This window comes from Leptosomus discolor, chromosome 19, assembly GCF_034619465.1.
Source record: "Leptosomus discolor isolate bLepDis1 chromosome 19, bLepDis1.hap2, whole genome shotgun sequence".
NCBI classification, from domain to species: Eukaryota; Metazoa; Chordata; class Aves; order Leptosomiformes; family Leptosomidae; genus Leptosomus; species Leptosomus discolor.
In genome coordinates, this window is record NC_141409.1 from 1,778,818 (window position 1) to 1,795,405 (window position 16,588).

Genomic DNA, 16,588 nt, shown 5'->3' on the forward strand with positions numbered 1-16,588 from the left:
AGCTTTAGGAGTTGCGTGGCAATGTCCTTAGGGTAGCATAGAGCAGAGGAATGCAATGACTGGGGCTTGCTGCTTGTTGTCTTAGGTACTTACAGCTTTTGCAGCTTTCCCCATCCTCCCTGCAAAGCTGGTGGCATCAAAGCCCCAGGACCACACCAGGAGCCAGGATTTCACCTGCAGTTTTGCATCAATCAGTGCTAAATCCCCTGCTGCACACACTTATGATGCTCCCACATAACTTTTTGACACTCTTCTGTCATCTGGTTGTGCCTTCTGATTTGCTAGGCTTAATTTCTTGAGGATTTCAGATCAGTTCAATTCTGAGGACCTCACTCTTGGCATTTATGTCTCTAGAGGTGAAGTGATGGGTTACAGTGTTCAGAGCGGCTCCCCATTCACCCAGTGTGCTTAAAATTCTTGTTTTCTCATCCCCAGGGTAATCCTGGACTTTCAAGGCTCACAGGGAATATTTCCCAGGGCTCAAGGGAGAATCTACTCAGAAAAAAGAATTGCTGGTGGTGTAAATGATCAGCTGCCTGCCATCTTCACTGGATCCCGGGATGAGGAAAAGCAATTAAGGACACATTGATCACTGAGCCAATTTCAAAATCTACCCTCGGGGGCCTAACCTACTTTGGACTAGGCTTGTTCATTGGCAGTTTCCCCCCTGCTCCCAGAAGTAGCTGCATCCACAAGGACACTGCTGGACTCCTCGGATGGAAGTGGGCTGACATCTCCAGGTGTCCATCAGGCTGGATGGAGCCTGCAGTTGGTAACACCTAAGGGGATGCATCAGTGCTGGACAACAGCATGAGCTGCCTCCACAACATGCATTGTCAGCCCAACCCAGAGATGGCCACCCTGCTAATGGAGCAACTGGGAAAAGCTGGCCAAACCTATCCTTTGGTAGGACAGATCTAGCCTGGAGCCCTTCAGAGACTGTAACGAAGGAGTAATCTGCAAGGCCAGTTTTGCCATTGCTTTTTGGAGGATTCATCAAGGGAAACAGCTGGGGGCAGCAGCTTTTGCCTCCAGACAGTTGGAACAAGGTATTGCAGGCACCTCCAGGCACAAAGCTCAGGATATAAGGCACTGGGCAGGAGAAGGCTTCTCAGTGCTAGAGGCAGACTCTTCTTCATCTCCACCTGCCCCATGGGGCACACACAAGTCCATCCCAGATGGACAGCACAGCCTGTACTGATGAGAGAAGAGGGGTGTACAAGTCCCCAGTCACCCTATCGCTGCCCTGTATAGACCTCTCCCTCCCTAGCAGCTCAGAGGCTTCTGCTCATCCTTTTTCTCTTTCCTTCTGAAAGGCTGAAGAAGGAAGCTGCTCTCATTTCACCCCAAGAGTTGCATGCACAGTGCTTGCCATGGATGAGATACTTTTTCTCATGTAAAGTGAAATACAGACTTAAATGCAACCGGTCTGATCACAATCCCCCTGATTTCCCTGCACTTTTTTCAGATGGGGGCAGGAAAGTAAGGCATGCATTTCCCTGCCAGAACTGATTCGTAGGAATTACAATAATCACAACATCTACTGGATTATTATTTTGTATGCATACATATATGAATGTGTATAAGAATGTGTATGTGTGTGGTATGTATGGTCTATTTGGGGAACACAGACTTTAAGTGACAACCAAATATTTATCTGTCCCCTGCCTTCTCCCATTTGCTTAACATTAAAGTAGGCTGCCATATATCATTGGAATTTGGGATGCTGGATGTCATGATAGAAGTGAGTGCTTGAGGTGGATTTTTCTGCCTCTGATATCCTGATAGCTGGGAAAGACTCCAAGAAATCACAGTCTCCTCTGAACTGGGATGCAGCAATAAGGAGAAAAAAACTAATTCTGTCCTCTGCTAAAACTCATGAACTTTACAGGCTCTGTGTCTAAAGGTAGCATGGGAGTCAACCTCAGTGAGGCAGTTTGGGCCTCTAGTAATGCTGCCACAAATGATCAGAGCACAGGGCATAGCAATAGCAAAGCAGAACAAATCCTGCTCACTATTTCAATGAACAGGGACTGGAGAAAAAAACAGGTGGGGAGAAAAAAGAAAATCAAACGTGTTCTTCCCACCTAACCTTGCCTGGATACACAGAGTTTTAACTCCATGTCAGTCATGGATCATGTATAAACTGAAACCTCTGTTTGAAGGGTTGAAAAGCGACACTGGGCTGCCTGGCAGGCAGTACGTTGGAGCGTGAGCCAAGCTGTGTGGCTTCTTTCCACCAGTGGTCTCAGCTGACCTTGGGCTTTTCATCTCCCAGTGCCTCAGTTTCCCCATCTACACAGTAAGCTCTGTTCTTTGTAAAGGGCCACTAGCAGGCAGGATGAGGGGAGCTGCCTGCACTTAGCTAAACCCATGTTTTTGCTGGGTCATTTCCTCTAGAAATACAACATGGGAGGGGAAAGGCATCCAAAATTTGCGGAGGACAGAGGCAGAGGAGAGAACTTCTCATCAGACTCCTGGAAAGTGGCTTATCTGGGAAACAGCATGAGACGCAGCCAGACTCCCAGACCCGAGAGCAGGCAGTGGGCAAGCGCAGAGGTGGAGCTTACACTGGGGGGTTTTGTTAGACATAAAAGGCGTAGATGGGTCAATGCTAACCACAGTGCCTGGGACGTGGATGAGGGGAGCTGCGCAGAGAGCAGAGAGCAGTGCTGGCCATGGGGAGGGCAGCCCCAACTCTCCTGGCACTGCTCAGCCTATCAGCGACCATTTGTGACGCCCAGGACACCTGCCCAGGTGAGTAGGGCACAAATCCTTCTGCCATCCTGTTGAGTCAGCCTGTTTCACTTTCCGCCCATAACACAAGGTGCTTGGGCAAGGGAGAGGGATATGATTTTTCTCCTTCTATGCTTTTTTTAAATTCAGCTGCAAGTGGGAGGAGGATAAGGGGGAGGCTGAAGTCTCAGTGGCCACTTTACAAAACTTCTGGCTCCAACCAAAGATGTAGCCTCCTCGACTCACCAGTGGGATCTCCAGGAACAGGCTGTCCCAGTTGAGGTTTTCCATCCTGGTTAAGGGTTTTTTAATTCATGGTGCCTTGGCCCAGTTACTAAAGGAAGCAGAGCAATACAAAGGATTGGGCAAGTGCTTGCTGGGTGCCAGGCACCCCAGCAGCTTGGGGATGCTGCACAACACATCTTTCTGTCTATATTCCTCAGGAAGTCTACAGGCTTGATTTCAAACTGAACTGCTGTCAGGAAATTTAGTAGAACCATTACTCCACGGATCTGTCAATGTCGCTTACTCTGTTGTCAATATCCCCTCAGGGCACCTCTCAGTTTTTGGTTTATTAAGCTACAGTATGTTTCTCATGTGTATAATGTCATATATAACAGCCAGCTCTCCCACTGAACTCCCCTGAAGCCAGAGAGATTCAGTGTCTAACTCCTCTAATAAGTGAGATCCTCAATGCCATCTGTTAATCCACACAACACCTCCAAACTCCCACCCTCATTGCTTTTACTTGCACTGTTCCTCAACTCCAGAGGGTTTAGTTTCCTCTCCAAGACATTTCAGAGCCCTAATAATTGCCATGAAGATTGTCTTCATTTCCTCAGAGGTGAGAATAGTGGGACTGGGTGATGCTGACCGGCTCGCCGTTCTCCAAGGATGCCCAGGGATCCCAGGTGCCTCTGGCCCAAAAGGTGAACCAGGTCTCCCAGGAGCAGAAGGTGAGGCCTCCGAAAGCCAGCAATGAATACTGTGATATAAGATGGCATTGTTGCTTTGAGTAGGGGAAGCAAGCTGAGGTTGGAGCCGTGCCTGGCCTGGCACTAGCTTCTGTGAGCAGCTTGAGAGTCAAATAGGAGTGGAAAACATCCCACCTAGAGATTGGAAAACACACACCCATGGAATCGCCTTTTTTTTCCCTGAGTCCTGTCACAAGTCTGAAGTGGTCCTGGGATGTAAATGCCATAACTCATTGGTTTCTTCTACAGTAAAAACATCCGTCTATTTTCTGGGTCTTTATTGAATGGTCTGGGTGGGAGGGAGGCTCCGATGCTCCTGCATGTCTACTGGGGAGCACTTTGGGAACCGTACTGGCACCCCCGACCCCAGGAAGCAAGGGAGATGGGGATCCTTCAGGGTTTTCATAGACAACTCACAGAGAAAGTGAGTCATATTAGCAGAGCGAGCAGACCCACCTGTTTCTGCAAAAGCCAAGGCCCCGTTGCCTGGGTGTCTGTATCATCTCCCCTCTGGTCAGTTTGCTATGTGCACATACAAACCGGGTCTTTCCTTGCAGGTGCAACGGGAGCCCAGGGACGCCCCGGGAAAGCAGGACCACCTGGTGCAAAAGGTAAAGCATAACATATTTATCTCTAATCCATAAATCTACCCAAGGTCAGGATGTGCATTGGGAGACTGGGTCTATAGAGATGAACTGTAGTCCAAGAAACAGCCCCGAAGTAGCATAAGCAAAGCAGGATTTGCATGGGATGAATACTAGAAACAGTGTCCTTGAGTGGGACCACATCACAGAGGAAGATACTACTCTTCTTCTTGAAGTTCCCCACTGATCCTTACCAGCCCCTGTCATAGAGGCACCCACACAACAAACAGAACAGTGACTCAGAACACCCCTACAGACCTGAGCGTAGCGCAAGCACAGGTGCCAGGCAGAGGCACTCACAAAACAGACAGAGAAACTACTCTAAAAATGGAGATTTATTCCAACTCTGGTAGACAAAAGCAAGGTTCGAATACATTACTACACAGCTGTCTCAAGAATTTCTGAATTATTCAAAGAGGCCTTCTAGGAAAACAATCCAAAATGTGCACTTGTTCACCCATGAAAGGGGGAAAATCTCTCACTTGAGGCTATGGTACTCAGAGGCTATAATCACTCCCCCAAAAGGGCAAGGGCTCACTCAAGGCTATATCCAGCAGAAATCACTCACCCAAGATGGGGGGTGAGGGCACTCAACCCCGGGGAGTTTCCTCAGGCAGCATCCCAACCCAAGGGGAGAGTCCCCAACTGCAGCCTCGCTGCGCTGAGAAGGACCAACTCCAGTCGGCTCTCCAGCGGAGCCCCATTTACACCCAAGTCAAGTCTGGCCTGTGGTCATTTTAATTAAGTTGGCACCATCAGGAGAAGACAAGGTAACTAAGTTCCAAACGTCCCAAAAGCCCCCATCTCTGGGTCTTTGTCTGGACTCCTGAAAGGCTTGGTCATTACTGGGTCTTCAGCAAGCCCTGGTTGTTTTCAGGTTGGGGCGGAGGCGGGTGCACCTGCCACAGCCTTCTAGAATCACACCTCTCCCCATTCCCCACTCCTACCCCAACAGGCCTCCACCACAACAAAGCTGCCCAAATGTTCAGAGGCCTGGTGCAGAGCCATGGCACTGAGTGCTTCCAGCAGCCTCCAGGCCTGGTCTAGGCATGTGGTTGTAGCCCACCTGACCAGAAGAATGGGATCAAACCACCAGGAAACATCTGGCACAGGGTGAAGCAAGGAGGGAATGGAGGTTTCTTTGCAAAGAGATAAGCCCCTGAAGAGAGGAAGAAGTCTGCTGAGAAATCAGCTTTTACTCCATCCAGGCTGTGCTTAAGGTCTTCAGCAGGATCTGTGTGCTGCAGACACTGGAAAAATGTCTCTTCTAAAGAAACCAGTTCCCAGCATAAGGTGGCACCCAGGAACTGAGCACCAGTGCACTGACTAGCTGGGAAAACAGCCCCTTTGCATGTAGGTGTTTCCTGGCCAAAAGCACCCCAAGACATCAGCTACAACCCCAGCAGGAAATGGATGAACCCACTGAAAATATAGCTGTTACCCAAAATCTCACAGGTGCCTGACTGAAAATAGAAATCCCTCACAAAAAGTCACTGAGACAGAGCTGTGACTCGCCCACACACTCCAGCAGACAGAGCAACAGTTCTTTCTCCCCTGTGTCCTGCTCTTCCTGGAAGATGCTGCTGATCAAGAGAGCAGCCAGGCCAGGATGCCAGCACCAGCTGGGACACTCGACAGAGCACTGTGGCTTTGCATCACTTGGCAGTCTCTCCTGTAGACATGTGGAGGGCCTGGAGCAGCCACTTGGGGAGCCACAGTAATTCACTCGCACTGAATCATCTGTGATGAGAATTTTCCTCTTGTCTGTTGCAGGAGCAACTGGAGAGCCTGGCTTCCCAGGACTGAAAGGTAAAACATGCTGCGCTGCATTTATCATGTGGACTGATTTAGTTAAACTTCCATGTTGTACTATTCTGGAACAACACACAGGGTGGGAGCAACTATAGAGAAATAGAAGTGTCCTACCAGGTACTGGATGGGGCTGTTTGGTGACAGTTGTGCCCCATTATAGCCTCAGCCCCAGTCTGGGGGGTGTTAGCAGCCCCGCTCCCAACCCAGCTGTTCAGCAACAGGGGCTGCCCTCAGCTCAGGCACCTGATGCTGCTGCTGCCCAGCACCTCCTGCTACAGAAACTGCAGGGCTTCACATGCTCCAGCCTGAGGGACCAGCCAGATTTGGGCAGACCTCTGCCCTTCCTGTGCTATGGCAAAAGGCAGAGGCTCAGAGGAATCTCAATCACTGCTAGTGCCAGAGGAACATGTCTCTCTACTGGCACCAGCAATAGGGCAGAGGGAAAACAAGGGTTTTTTCCTGATGCCATCATCCTGCATGCAGGGGCCACTGGCACCTGTCGCTGAGCACAGCCTGCACTGCGGCTTCCCTCACTGGAGCTTGGCCAAGCACTGCTGATCCAGTGGCTAGTTCAGCACATTTGCTTCAGCTGTCACAGTTGCTTCCAAACCACTGACTGACCCTCTACCAGCAGCAACCATTCCCCCCTCAGGGGCTTTTGTCCCTGCCTCCTGCGGGTGCATCTCTTCTCCTTCCCACACCACCTGCTCCCGTCCCAGCCCAATGGAATTCACTGGCACAAAATGTTGGTACCCAGCTCTGTGGGCTGGCAGTAGCAGGCGTTGTGGCCAGGTCCAACAGAGACACATCTTGTGTCGGTCTTGCCATTTGGACCTGCCAGCCTCAAATCAGTTGTCGGGAAAATACGTTGTGCCAGGCCCAACAGCAAAGCTGCTGCTCCTTGTGCATCTATAATGTGTCCCGCCACCCTGGCATCCACCCTGTGTGCCTGCTAGGCAACCTGGAGAGCTGCTCCCAGGGACTGAGAGTGTCACCACTGTAATTACAGGAGTCTGTGACTTGTGTTCCCACCTGCCATTGTCCCTCTGTACTCTCCTGGGTCTGTGCAGTTGGGCATTTGGTGGGCTGGTGGGTATCCTCTGGTGGGCCAGAGAGCAGCCAGGGCAGAACATACACTGAGTTACTCCTCCTGCCTCATTTCTCTGTACCTCTGTTGTGTGTGCAAATGAGGTAAACACTTCCCCTAACATCTACCAGGCTGCTTCCCCAGCACTCCACCAGTGCAGCGGGATTTGTCTTGAAAAGCAAATGATGACAAGTGCTGGAGGAGGGGAGGGCAGGGTGTGGAAGGTGAAGAGCAATTGATGGTGTTGTTTGTCCAACAGGAACAAAAGGAGAGCCTGGATTTCCAGAAACATGGGGTGAGTTTCATCCTAGGTCCTTCATGCCACCATTGGCTTTGCACAGCAGATGGTGGTGAACTCCCTACCTCAGAAGTTGGGACAGGGCAGCAATAAAAACAAGTTCAGAGTGATACTGAAGGACAGAGTAAGGAAATGTCACTGTTAACACAGTTGCTTCTCCAAGTCACATGCAGCTTCTGTGTGTCTACTCTGTAATCAAGCACAGACCAGGAAAGTCATGTCCTCTGAGCACTACTCAAGTCACCTGCCCTCTCTGTGTCCTGGAGGAGGTCTGTCTGAGGTTTTGAGAGCCTCAGTGTCCTGTTTTCCAAGATGAAACCATTAGAAACACCTCTATAGACATGCTGCTACTTCAAAGGCAGTTGTACCACCATGCTGGCAGTGGCAGGTTCAGTAGATGCAGAGTTCATGTGTATGATAGTTCTCAGATTAACTTAGTCATTTTAAAAAAAAAAAAAAAAAAAAGCAAGCAAGAAAGAAAACAAACAAGCTTCAGTTGACCCATCTGTCTCCATGAGCTAAAGCCAAAGCAAAGCTACAACCTGCCCTGGCTACTTGGATGCCGTAAGGCCCCAGTCACGTGCAGAGGCTTGGGCAGTTCAGAGCTGCTGTAACAGCTGAGAGACTGAGATGCCACTGAACTGGCCCCTTGCTGCCCCAAGCACTCCTCTGCCCTTTGTGATTCCTGGGCAAGTAAAAACATTTGACTAATAAGGAACAGGCCACGTCCAGGACCATCTCTCCGTTAGGAAGGACTGCCATGCCCACAAGACAGCCTGGCACAGCTATGCGTCCATTCAACGAATACAGCACACTCAGACACCCGCGCCACCAGCATCACTGTCTCCGGTCATCTCCCAGGGCTTTCCCCTAAGAAAGCCACAGCCACTGCTGTAAGCTGGGATGTCTGATAAGGGCCGTTCCAGTCAATCTTTTGGCATCTATGAATCTGAGCTGCTGTCATCAGGCATGGGTTTCCTCAGGCAAGGAAAAATTATAGGTAATATATATGTAGATATACAAAAGTGCCATCTGTCCAATCCACAGAGGATGATCTGAACACTGTTTCTGTATTGCAGGTAGGTGTTTTTCCGTGTCACCACTCCTTTGCTGCCAACTACCCACAGGCTCTCTGTGCCCCCCATACATTCCTGAGCCTGGACAAATTCCTGAATAATGAGCTTGTCATCCCACTCAGAGCAGCACCATCATCCAGACTCCCAAAAGTGTCATTGTAGATGAGAGGAGACTGAGCACCTTAGAGCACCTCTTAGAAGGTGCCCATCTCCCCTGTGACATAGACTCAGAAACTGCAGTGGGGTTTGGCTCCCAGTGGGTGTGTGCCAGAGTCCTGCAGTGCACAGGGCCAGCTGGGAGGTTGAAGGGCTCAAAGCCTCTGGTTTAGGGAATGAGGCTGGTGTACTCTCTGGATGCAGTGAGCGTGTTATAACTCTTTCCACTTGATCTCTTTCCTTGGTTTTCACAGAAGCCAGGAACTGCCAAGAGCTGTTGAGTAAAGGGAAGATCCTGAGCGGCTGGTACACCATCTACCCCCAAGGCTGCAATGCCACCAGTGTCTTCTGCGACATGGACACAGATGGTGGAGGATGGATTGTGAGTAGGATGAGGAGAGGGAGGTTTCTATGTCCCTACAGTGATTTTTACAAAGGCTGAAAAGGATGGCACCAAAACAGAAACCAAAAGGGAGGAAAGCACACACTGAGGGGACAGCTGAGGTTCACGTCACAAAGCCTGGGTGAATCCCTGTGGATGCAGGGGATTGCCCCAGTAGATGTCTCTGGGAGCAGGGTGAGGACCACAGACCCACTCCCTGCTTAATTCAGCACATCATTTCCTCCTCATTTCCCAGGGCAGATGGAGGAGATCTGCGAGTGGGGGATGCCCCTGGGGTTCAGTCCCCAGATACCCACAGGAGTGTCCTGATGCAGGGGGAGCGCTTGCTGTGGGGGGTTGTGCCACCTGGGCACTGCGGATGCTTTCAGGTGGGGTGGCCTGGTGGGGCTGAGGCTCTCCTTTCCTGCAGGTTTTCCAGAGGCGCTGGGATGGGTCAGTGAACTTCTTACGAGACTGGGATTCATACAAACGAGGCTTTGGCAACCAGCTGACAGAGTTCTGGCTGGGGAATGACAACATCCACTTCCTCACCTCGATGGGTAAGGTCTGCCTCCGTCCCGGGCTGGGTCACTGAGAGTCCAACCCCTGTACCACACTTGGTCATTAAAGGACTCTGGACTTCTCACATCCATCTGAGGCCCTAACGGTTAATCCTAAACAGTATGCAGGCTCTTGCAGCCCATTGCATGCAGGAAGCTGCACTCTAAAAAAGGAAAGCTAGAACCTAGGGAAGAGAACAAGCTGGCTGCCTGACCTATCCTGGAGACAGGCCAACACAACTTCTTACTAAGACTGGTTGCAATGGCAGTCATCTTGTTCACACGCACTCTTGAAGTCACAGCTCTGTGCAGGACTCCAGGCCGTGTAGCTCTCAGTGCCCATGACCATCCAACACGGGATAAGAAAAGGGGCTTCACAAGAAAGCCACCAAAGGCACAGGAGTTTCTGCATGAATTTAAAATAAATCATAATCTCTCAAGTAATGGAAGCTCCTCTCAAGTTAGCTCAGGGCTCCTTAAACCCTCCACCCTGAAATCCAGGTGCATACTCACCATCAGCCCTGCGCCACCACTGTCCACCTTCTTTTCTAGGACCCTGTGAACTCCGTGTTGACCTGAGAGACTTTGAAAACAACTACTATTTTGCCAAGTATGCTTCATTCAGAGTTTTAGGAGAATCTCAGAAATACAAACTGGTTCTAGGAGACTTCCTTGGTGGAAACGCTGGTAAGTTAGCAGCAGCTCACTGGGAAAGGATGTTTTCTAGAGCATTTCAGAAGTGTTCAACAATTATAGTGCAGAGCTGTATCATGCAAACTCCTCGTACCATCTACATTTTGGGTCAATTTTTTAAAACTGGCCATGGTACCTCAGATGCTGAGTGACCTCTGAGGGTAGGGAAGGGCAGGGACACCCATCACCCACAGAAGTGTGACCCAGAGTACCACCTACAGTCCCAGCCACATGGTTTAGCAGCAAATGTGGAGCCTAGTCCTGAGCAGCGCCTCATCCCTCATAACCTTCCTAACAGCTCCACAGCAGACCAGCCAAGTTCTGCTTTTGGTTACATTGGAAGGAAGTATTTGCCCACGAGGTTTGTCATTTCCAGGGCTGGGGTGATGTTCAATACTTGCAGCATCAGCACTGCATCCTCTTAATGCTTGGTGTTTTGTTTTTCTTTAAAAAGCAAACAAATCCTCTGCAAAATTCAATAACCCTCATGCAGAAATGAGTGAACCCAACACCTGAGATAGCAGTGCTCTGGGTTTATGTGGCTTTGTACACTGCAACTTTGTCTGATAGTCCAGACCTCAGTATGTCCACAGAGAATCTGAATGGTGCAGGAGAAGTGACATCTGCGTAGCTGTGAGGAGAACCTGGCCCATTTGATTCACAGGCATAGATAAGTTCCTTGTGTGTTTTAGCAGTCCTGGCAGAGCTCAGGATACTCCTTTTCTCCAGGACCAAGGAGGAAATCTGGGCAACAAAGAGAACAGCAGGATTTATAGAATCTGCCTTGCACCCAGCAAGTCCCACCAATGCCCTACGGTGGTGCACAGACACATTAGGTTCCCTTTTGTGCTCTCTGTTGCAGTAACTGTGAGCATGTATTCTGTGCAGGAGACTCCTTATCATACCACAAGGACATGCCATTTTCAACAACAGACCAGGACAACGACATGAGCTCCTTTAACTGTGCCACAGAATACAAGGGAGCGTGGTGGTACAATGACTGCCATTACTCCAACCTGAATGGGATGTACTGGCTGGGCGTTCACGGGAGCTATGCTGATGGCATAAACTGGAAGACGGGCAAAGAATACCATTACTCCCATAAGCGAACGGAAATGAAATTCAGGCCAGTTTAACATGGCAAGAGGGTGTCTGCCGAGCACCAACAGTTGCCACTCAACAGCCAAGAGAAGACACAAAACAATGTTGTTACAGGCCAAATTGGACCAGGAAGGACATTACAGGTTATGCCTTCAGCCTAGAGCAGACTTTTAGAGACCAGAAGAGATTGGTGCAGGTTTAAGCTTCTGTAAGCACCAGACTCTCACCCTGGGCTATCTCTAGCAGCCCCACAGATGCTGACTGAGCCTGAGCATCTTTTTTTTGAAAAGTGTGTTACCTTGATTTAAAGACCAAGTGATGGTGAGGCTACTGCATCACAGCAAAGCTCTCAGATATTACCCTAAATGGTAATTACTGGTAATTTTCAGTCTAATCCATGTATATGAAGCCTCCAGTGTTCTTGCAGCCTCTTTTTCTGTTGGACACAAGAGCCATCTGAAAGGCACTGAATTCCTGACACACATGCACACACACCCCCACTCCCTGCAGGCTATGATGGAGCCACAATGTAGACCAGCATGGAAAGGATTGAGCTTCCAGCACAGGGCTGTCAGCACTGTCACCTCGCTCCTTGCCTCCCCTGTGCCTCACACAACACTGCTCCAAGACATCAGGGGGGACCTCAGCTTCTGGAACCACAATAATGCTGCCCAGAACTTCCCGCCACAACACAGCCGCAGCCAGGCCCAGAGCCAGTGTCAGCCGCTCCTCCAGGTCATGTTTCTGGAACTCATTCTTTAGTTGCTGTGAACCAAGAGCTGGATACAAAACAGTCTGTCTAGCAACACGTGTGGTACCAAGACACTACAACAGTCCCAAGTCAAGCCTTGCACAAGTGGACACCATGTAAATCGCCAGCAGGTGCCAGTATCTTCCATTTCACTTTGTTTCCAGTAGCATTTGAAGATGGGCAATCCACTGGCAGATGGAGGCAGTTCATCAAGTTTATGTGGTGTTATATTTGACTACTAGCAGAACTGGTTAAAGGGTCTCTTCTTCCTGGACTCCTGCTCCTGGACTTGTCCCCACAGCTGACACAGGGGAGGAGAGCTGAGTTCTAACTCCTCACTGCAGCAACAGACTGGAGTCAGTGGAAGCAGAGTATTTATTTGTGTTATATTCCTAACGGTCACAGGTTTGTCACACTGCTTATTGTGTGTAGTGTAGCAAGGGCAGCTCCAGCCCTACAACACTGAAGCCAAACCTTGTGAGCGAGAAAAGTGAAGAGGCTACCACAGCAGGTAAACGATGTGCTAAAAAATAAACCTGAAGTTTTGCATCTCGCTATTCACTAGGTCCTGTCCCTGCTCACTTCTCCGTTTCAGGTATGCAAGAAAGTGTGTGTCTGAGTAGAGAAGCACACACTGAAAGTCCCATAGTCATTTCTCCATCTCCAGGAGCTGTGTTTTGTTTTTCTCCTACTCCCAGTCAGATTGATGTACCCTCAGCAGGAGGAGGAGCAAGGTCCCACAGTGTCCAGCTGTGTCTCACCTCATCAGCCACTGATGCTGTTGTCCACAAGTAGCTTCTCAGAGAGGCCCAAGGTGCTGCCACAGAGAGTGCTGCAGAACCACAGACTCCTCTGCAGAGATGTATGAGCTGGTGCAGACATCCTCAGCTTTAACCTAGACAAAAGTGCTGAATCCCCTTTCTCTGCTCCCCTCTATCTTCTCCTCTTACTACATAGAAACCTTCAACATTTAAATTTCATCTGTGAAGGACACCGACATTAGAAGGATTAAGAGAACACCACAAACAGTTTACCCAAGTCCATCTGGTCGGTATTTCCAGACCACCACCTGAAACCATAGAGGAAATATTCGGGTATGACAAGCCACCACTAGTGCTAGGTGAGGTGGTTTGGACCTGGCTGCAGAGTTGAATTCTCCTGCGTCCCCTAAGCTGGCACAGTAAGCCATGGACTGGCGCTGCATCCCGTCCAGCACAAGCCCCAGCCACCTCAAGGCAGGAAAAGTGCTCCCTGTGCTGATACAGACATGTGGAGGAGCAGGTCCTTGGGCTTGATGGTCCATCCCAGGCACGATACCTGCAGCTGTCAGAGAGGGCTTGCAACTACTCCAGCCAGGAAGAATCCAACCACTAAGGTTAGGATCCAGTTCCCTAGATACATGTACATACTACTACCCCAGAGCTCCCATCTCCCCTCAACAGAAGGGCTCCCACTCCTCCATAAGCTCTCACACTTGACCAGTGGCGGGGGGAAGGCAAGGAACAGACCTGAGATGCGCTAAAGGAGTATGTTCCACAAACTGTCAGGATACCATCCAGTCCCTCTTGCTTTCCGTCCTCTTGCCAAGGGTCCCCAGAATAGCCCCAGTCAATCTGTGACTGATCCCGGCCACTGCTCGTCTCAGGGCTTTTTCTTTGTGTCCTTGAAAGCTCATGGATCAGGTTTGCATTTTGTGTTTGAAAACCCTCTTCTGCTCATTAGCTGATCTGAAAAGGGCCAACCCTGAAGCCTAGAAATGACAACATCTCTGGAGCTTCTCCAGACATTTTCCTTTCTGCAAATAATGAAAAGGGGGTGGGGGTGGGGGGTGTGTGTCAGCAGAGCAGGAGGATGGGCCAGGCTATGGGGTGTGGGGAGAGGACCTGGTTTTTTGCCGTATATGGGAGCCAAACACATGATGAGAGGCTGGAAGCATCTCTGATGGCTTGTTGATGCATAGCTATCTGAAAGCAAAAGCGGGGCCAAACTAGTCCTCTCAGGTCCCACCCAGGCCAGCCTCCTGCCCAGATCAAGGTGCCTCCAGCAATACCTGCTTGCATTGTCTGAGACACGGGAAGACCCAGCAGTCTAAACCACCCATGGGATTACTGCCAGCCTCCGAGGGCTGCACAGAGGCTCTTTGCAGGAAGGAACACAGCACTTTGGCCATCTGCAAGTGCCCAGAGATTTCACAGCTGTAAATCTGAAAGATGACTGACTTCAAGAAACTGGACTTCGGAAGGAAAGGTCATCTTCCTACCTAATGCCAATGACTATGTGAGGAGCTCAGAGAACCGAGCTGCAGCACTGTTCTAGGATTTGTGTTTGGATGCAGCAGTGGTCCTAGCATAGTGAACACCTTTCTCTGATTTTCTGAGGTGTCCTTGTGAGAGGGTTGCATCTGAAGAGTAACTAATGCCATGTATAAGCATAAACCAAGATGCAGATGGGGAAGGGAAATCATTTCACTGCGGTTTGGTTCTTTTGGCTTATGGGCTGCTGGGGTGGAAAAGATGAATCTGACACCCTTTGCACTATGCCTGTACTGCTGCTGTTACCTTCTGACCACTCAACCAAAGTGAAGGGGTGATTTAAAACACCAGCCAAACCTGCCGCAAACCGAGGGCACAGGGAGGCAATGGACTCAGAATACCCCTCTCTCGCAGGCAATACTCTTCTGTAAATTACTTTTAACTAAAGGTTTACTATACCAGCTATGCTGATAGAGCATGAAGCTGTCCATTTGGTTGTGTTTGGTGCCTGCACTTGGAAACACGGCATTTTGGCAGCACCACTCAGCAGACCCAGGATGATGAAACACGGTAGCTAGGGATGATGTGGGAAAGAACCACTAGACTTTATTCCCAAATGGTATTTATAAAAACAAACAAAAACACAATGGAGGATGTGCAAATGCATGGCCCACGGGGTGCAGCATGGCCAGGTCCATGCCATCAGCATCTGTGGAGCAAGCAGCCGACAGAGGGAAAAGAGGCAGAGGAGGCAGCTCCTGGTCAGGTCCAGCACAGGCGAGTCTGCTGCACCAACCAGACCCTCCACCCACCATTGTGGTTGCTTCAATTCAATTCCAGGACTCCAAGACATGAAATTCAACCACTGACCTGGACTTTGTGTCAGACTGGTGCAGGGAAGCCAGGCCCTGCACTCCCAAGCAGGTTTCACATGCTCGCCTCTCCCTCCAGCTCTCACCAGTGAGGAGAAACTTAATCCATGAGATGCACCAGACAAATTCCCAGACCACCTCTGTCCTCTGCCGACTCCCAACATTGGCTTTTCTAGTCCACATGGTGCCTGTAGACAGTCTCGGTCCCACCTGCCCCTGCAGCAGGCACTAAGGGTCCTTCTAGCAAGGAACTGATATCCTTTGGTCACCTGAGATCCAGCATGTGGCCTCACTGTGAGAATAGATGGAGCACATAGCAAGCCCAGAAGAAACAGGGTTCTGATCCATTGCAGCTCAAGGCGTGCTGACTAATGCTATCCTCTGTGCTCTGTGAAGAACATATCCCGCCCTGCCCACCCCACCCCACCCCCCCGGTCTGTTTAATCCTCGAGCAGGCTTCTTACCCCCAAGCAGATAAATAAAACCAAAAGGTCCTCCTTCATACCACAGCATCACCAAGTATACACAACTCCACATGCCTTTTCCACCGTGTCCCAGCGTCACGGTTCTTGCTCTGCAGGACCAGAGTCAGATGCACAGCTGGAGGAAGGATCAGCCCAGTCTGGGCTAGGGCACCACCAGCACCAAGCCCTGTAGGAAAGTGCCCCTGGAACAAGACACCTTTGCCCCATAACAAGCCACTTGAGGGACTGATAAGTTGAGGGATCTTCCTTTAGTCTGTGCAGGGCAGGCAGAGGAAGAACAGAGTCTAGCTTGGCACACCAGGCAGCGTGGGAAAGGCTGAGGAAAGACTTTGTGAATGCAACTCACCCAGCCAGGGACTGAGCCAAGTTGGACAGCACCCGTCAGCCATAGTGACCTTTTGAAAAGGCTTTGTATCCTTAATGCTTTGGGTGTTAGGACATACGGTTGGATTCCTCATTCTCAAGCCTGTTCCTCTATGGAAGAAGAGCCATGGGGAGCCTGGGAAGCCTTGGGAGATTGCAGTTAGCTCCTCAGGTCCATCTCCTGGTAGCCAAATATACACCCTGTGAATTTAGTCCAACACATTGCTGTGATGCTGGTGGTCGCTGTCTCTCACTGAAGACACACACATACTTCAGTGTTATTTGCACTGCTGTTGCAGTCCATTTCACTCCACTGGTTTAAAGTCCCCAAACTGGTGCAAGTCAA

General features: G+C 50.1%; 1 protein-coding gene across 1 annotated transcript; it reads left to right on the plus strand.

The window, feature by feature from the left end:
* The first annotated feature begins 2,678 nt into the window (after positions 1-2,678).
* On the plus strand, positions 2,679-11,554 carry LOC104353412 (ficolin-2). Its single transcript, XM_086475525.1, has 9 exons — positions 2,679-2,757; positions 3,579-3,692; positions 4,268-4,321; positions 6,128-6,163; positions 7,513-7,548; positions 9,038-9,165; positions 9,596-9,725; positions 10,278-10,412; positions 11,307-11,554. Exons 1-9 carry the CDS (start codon positions 2,679-2,681, stop codon positions 11,552-11,554), a joined length of 960 nt encoding a protein of 319 aa, XP_086331651.1.
* The last annotated feature ends 5,034 nt before the right edge of the window (positions 11,555-16,588 follow it).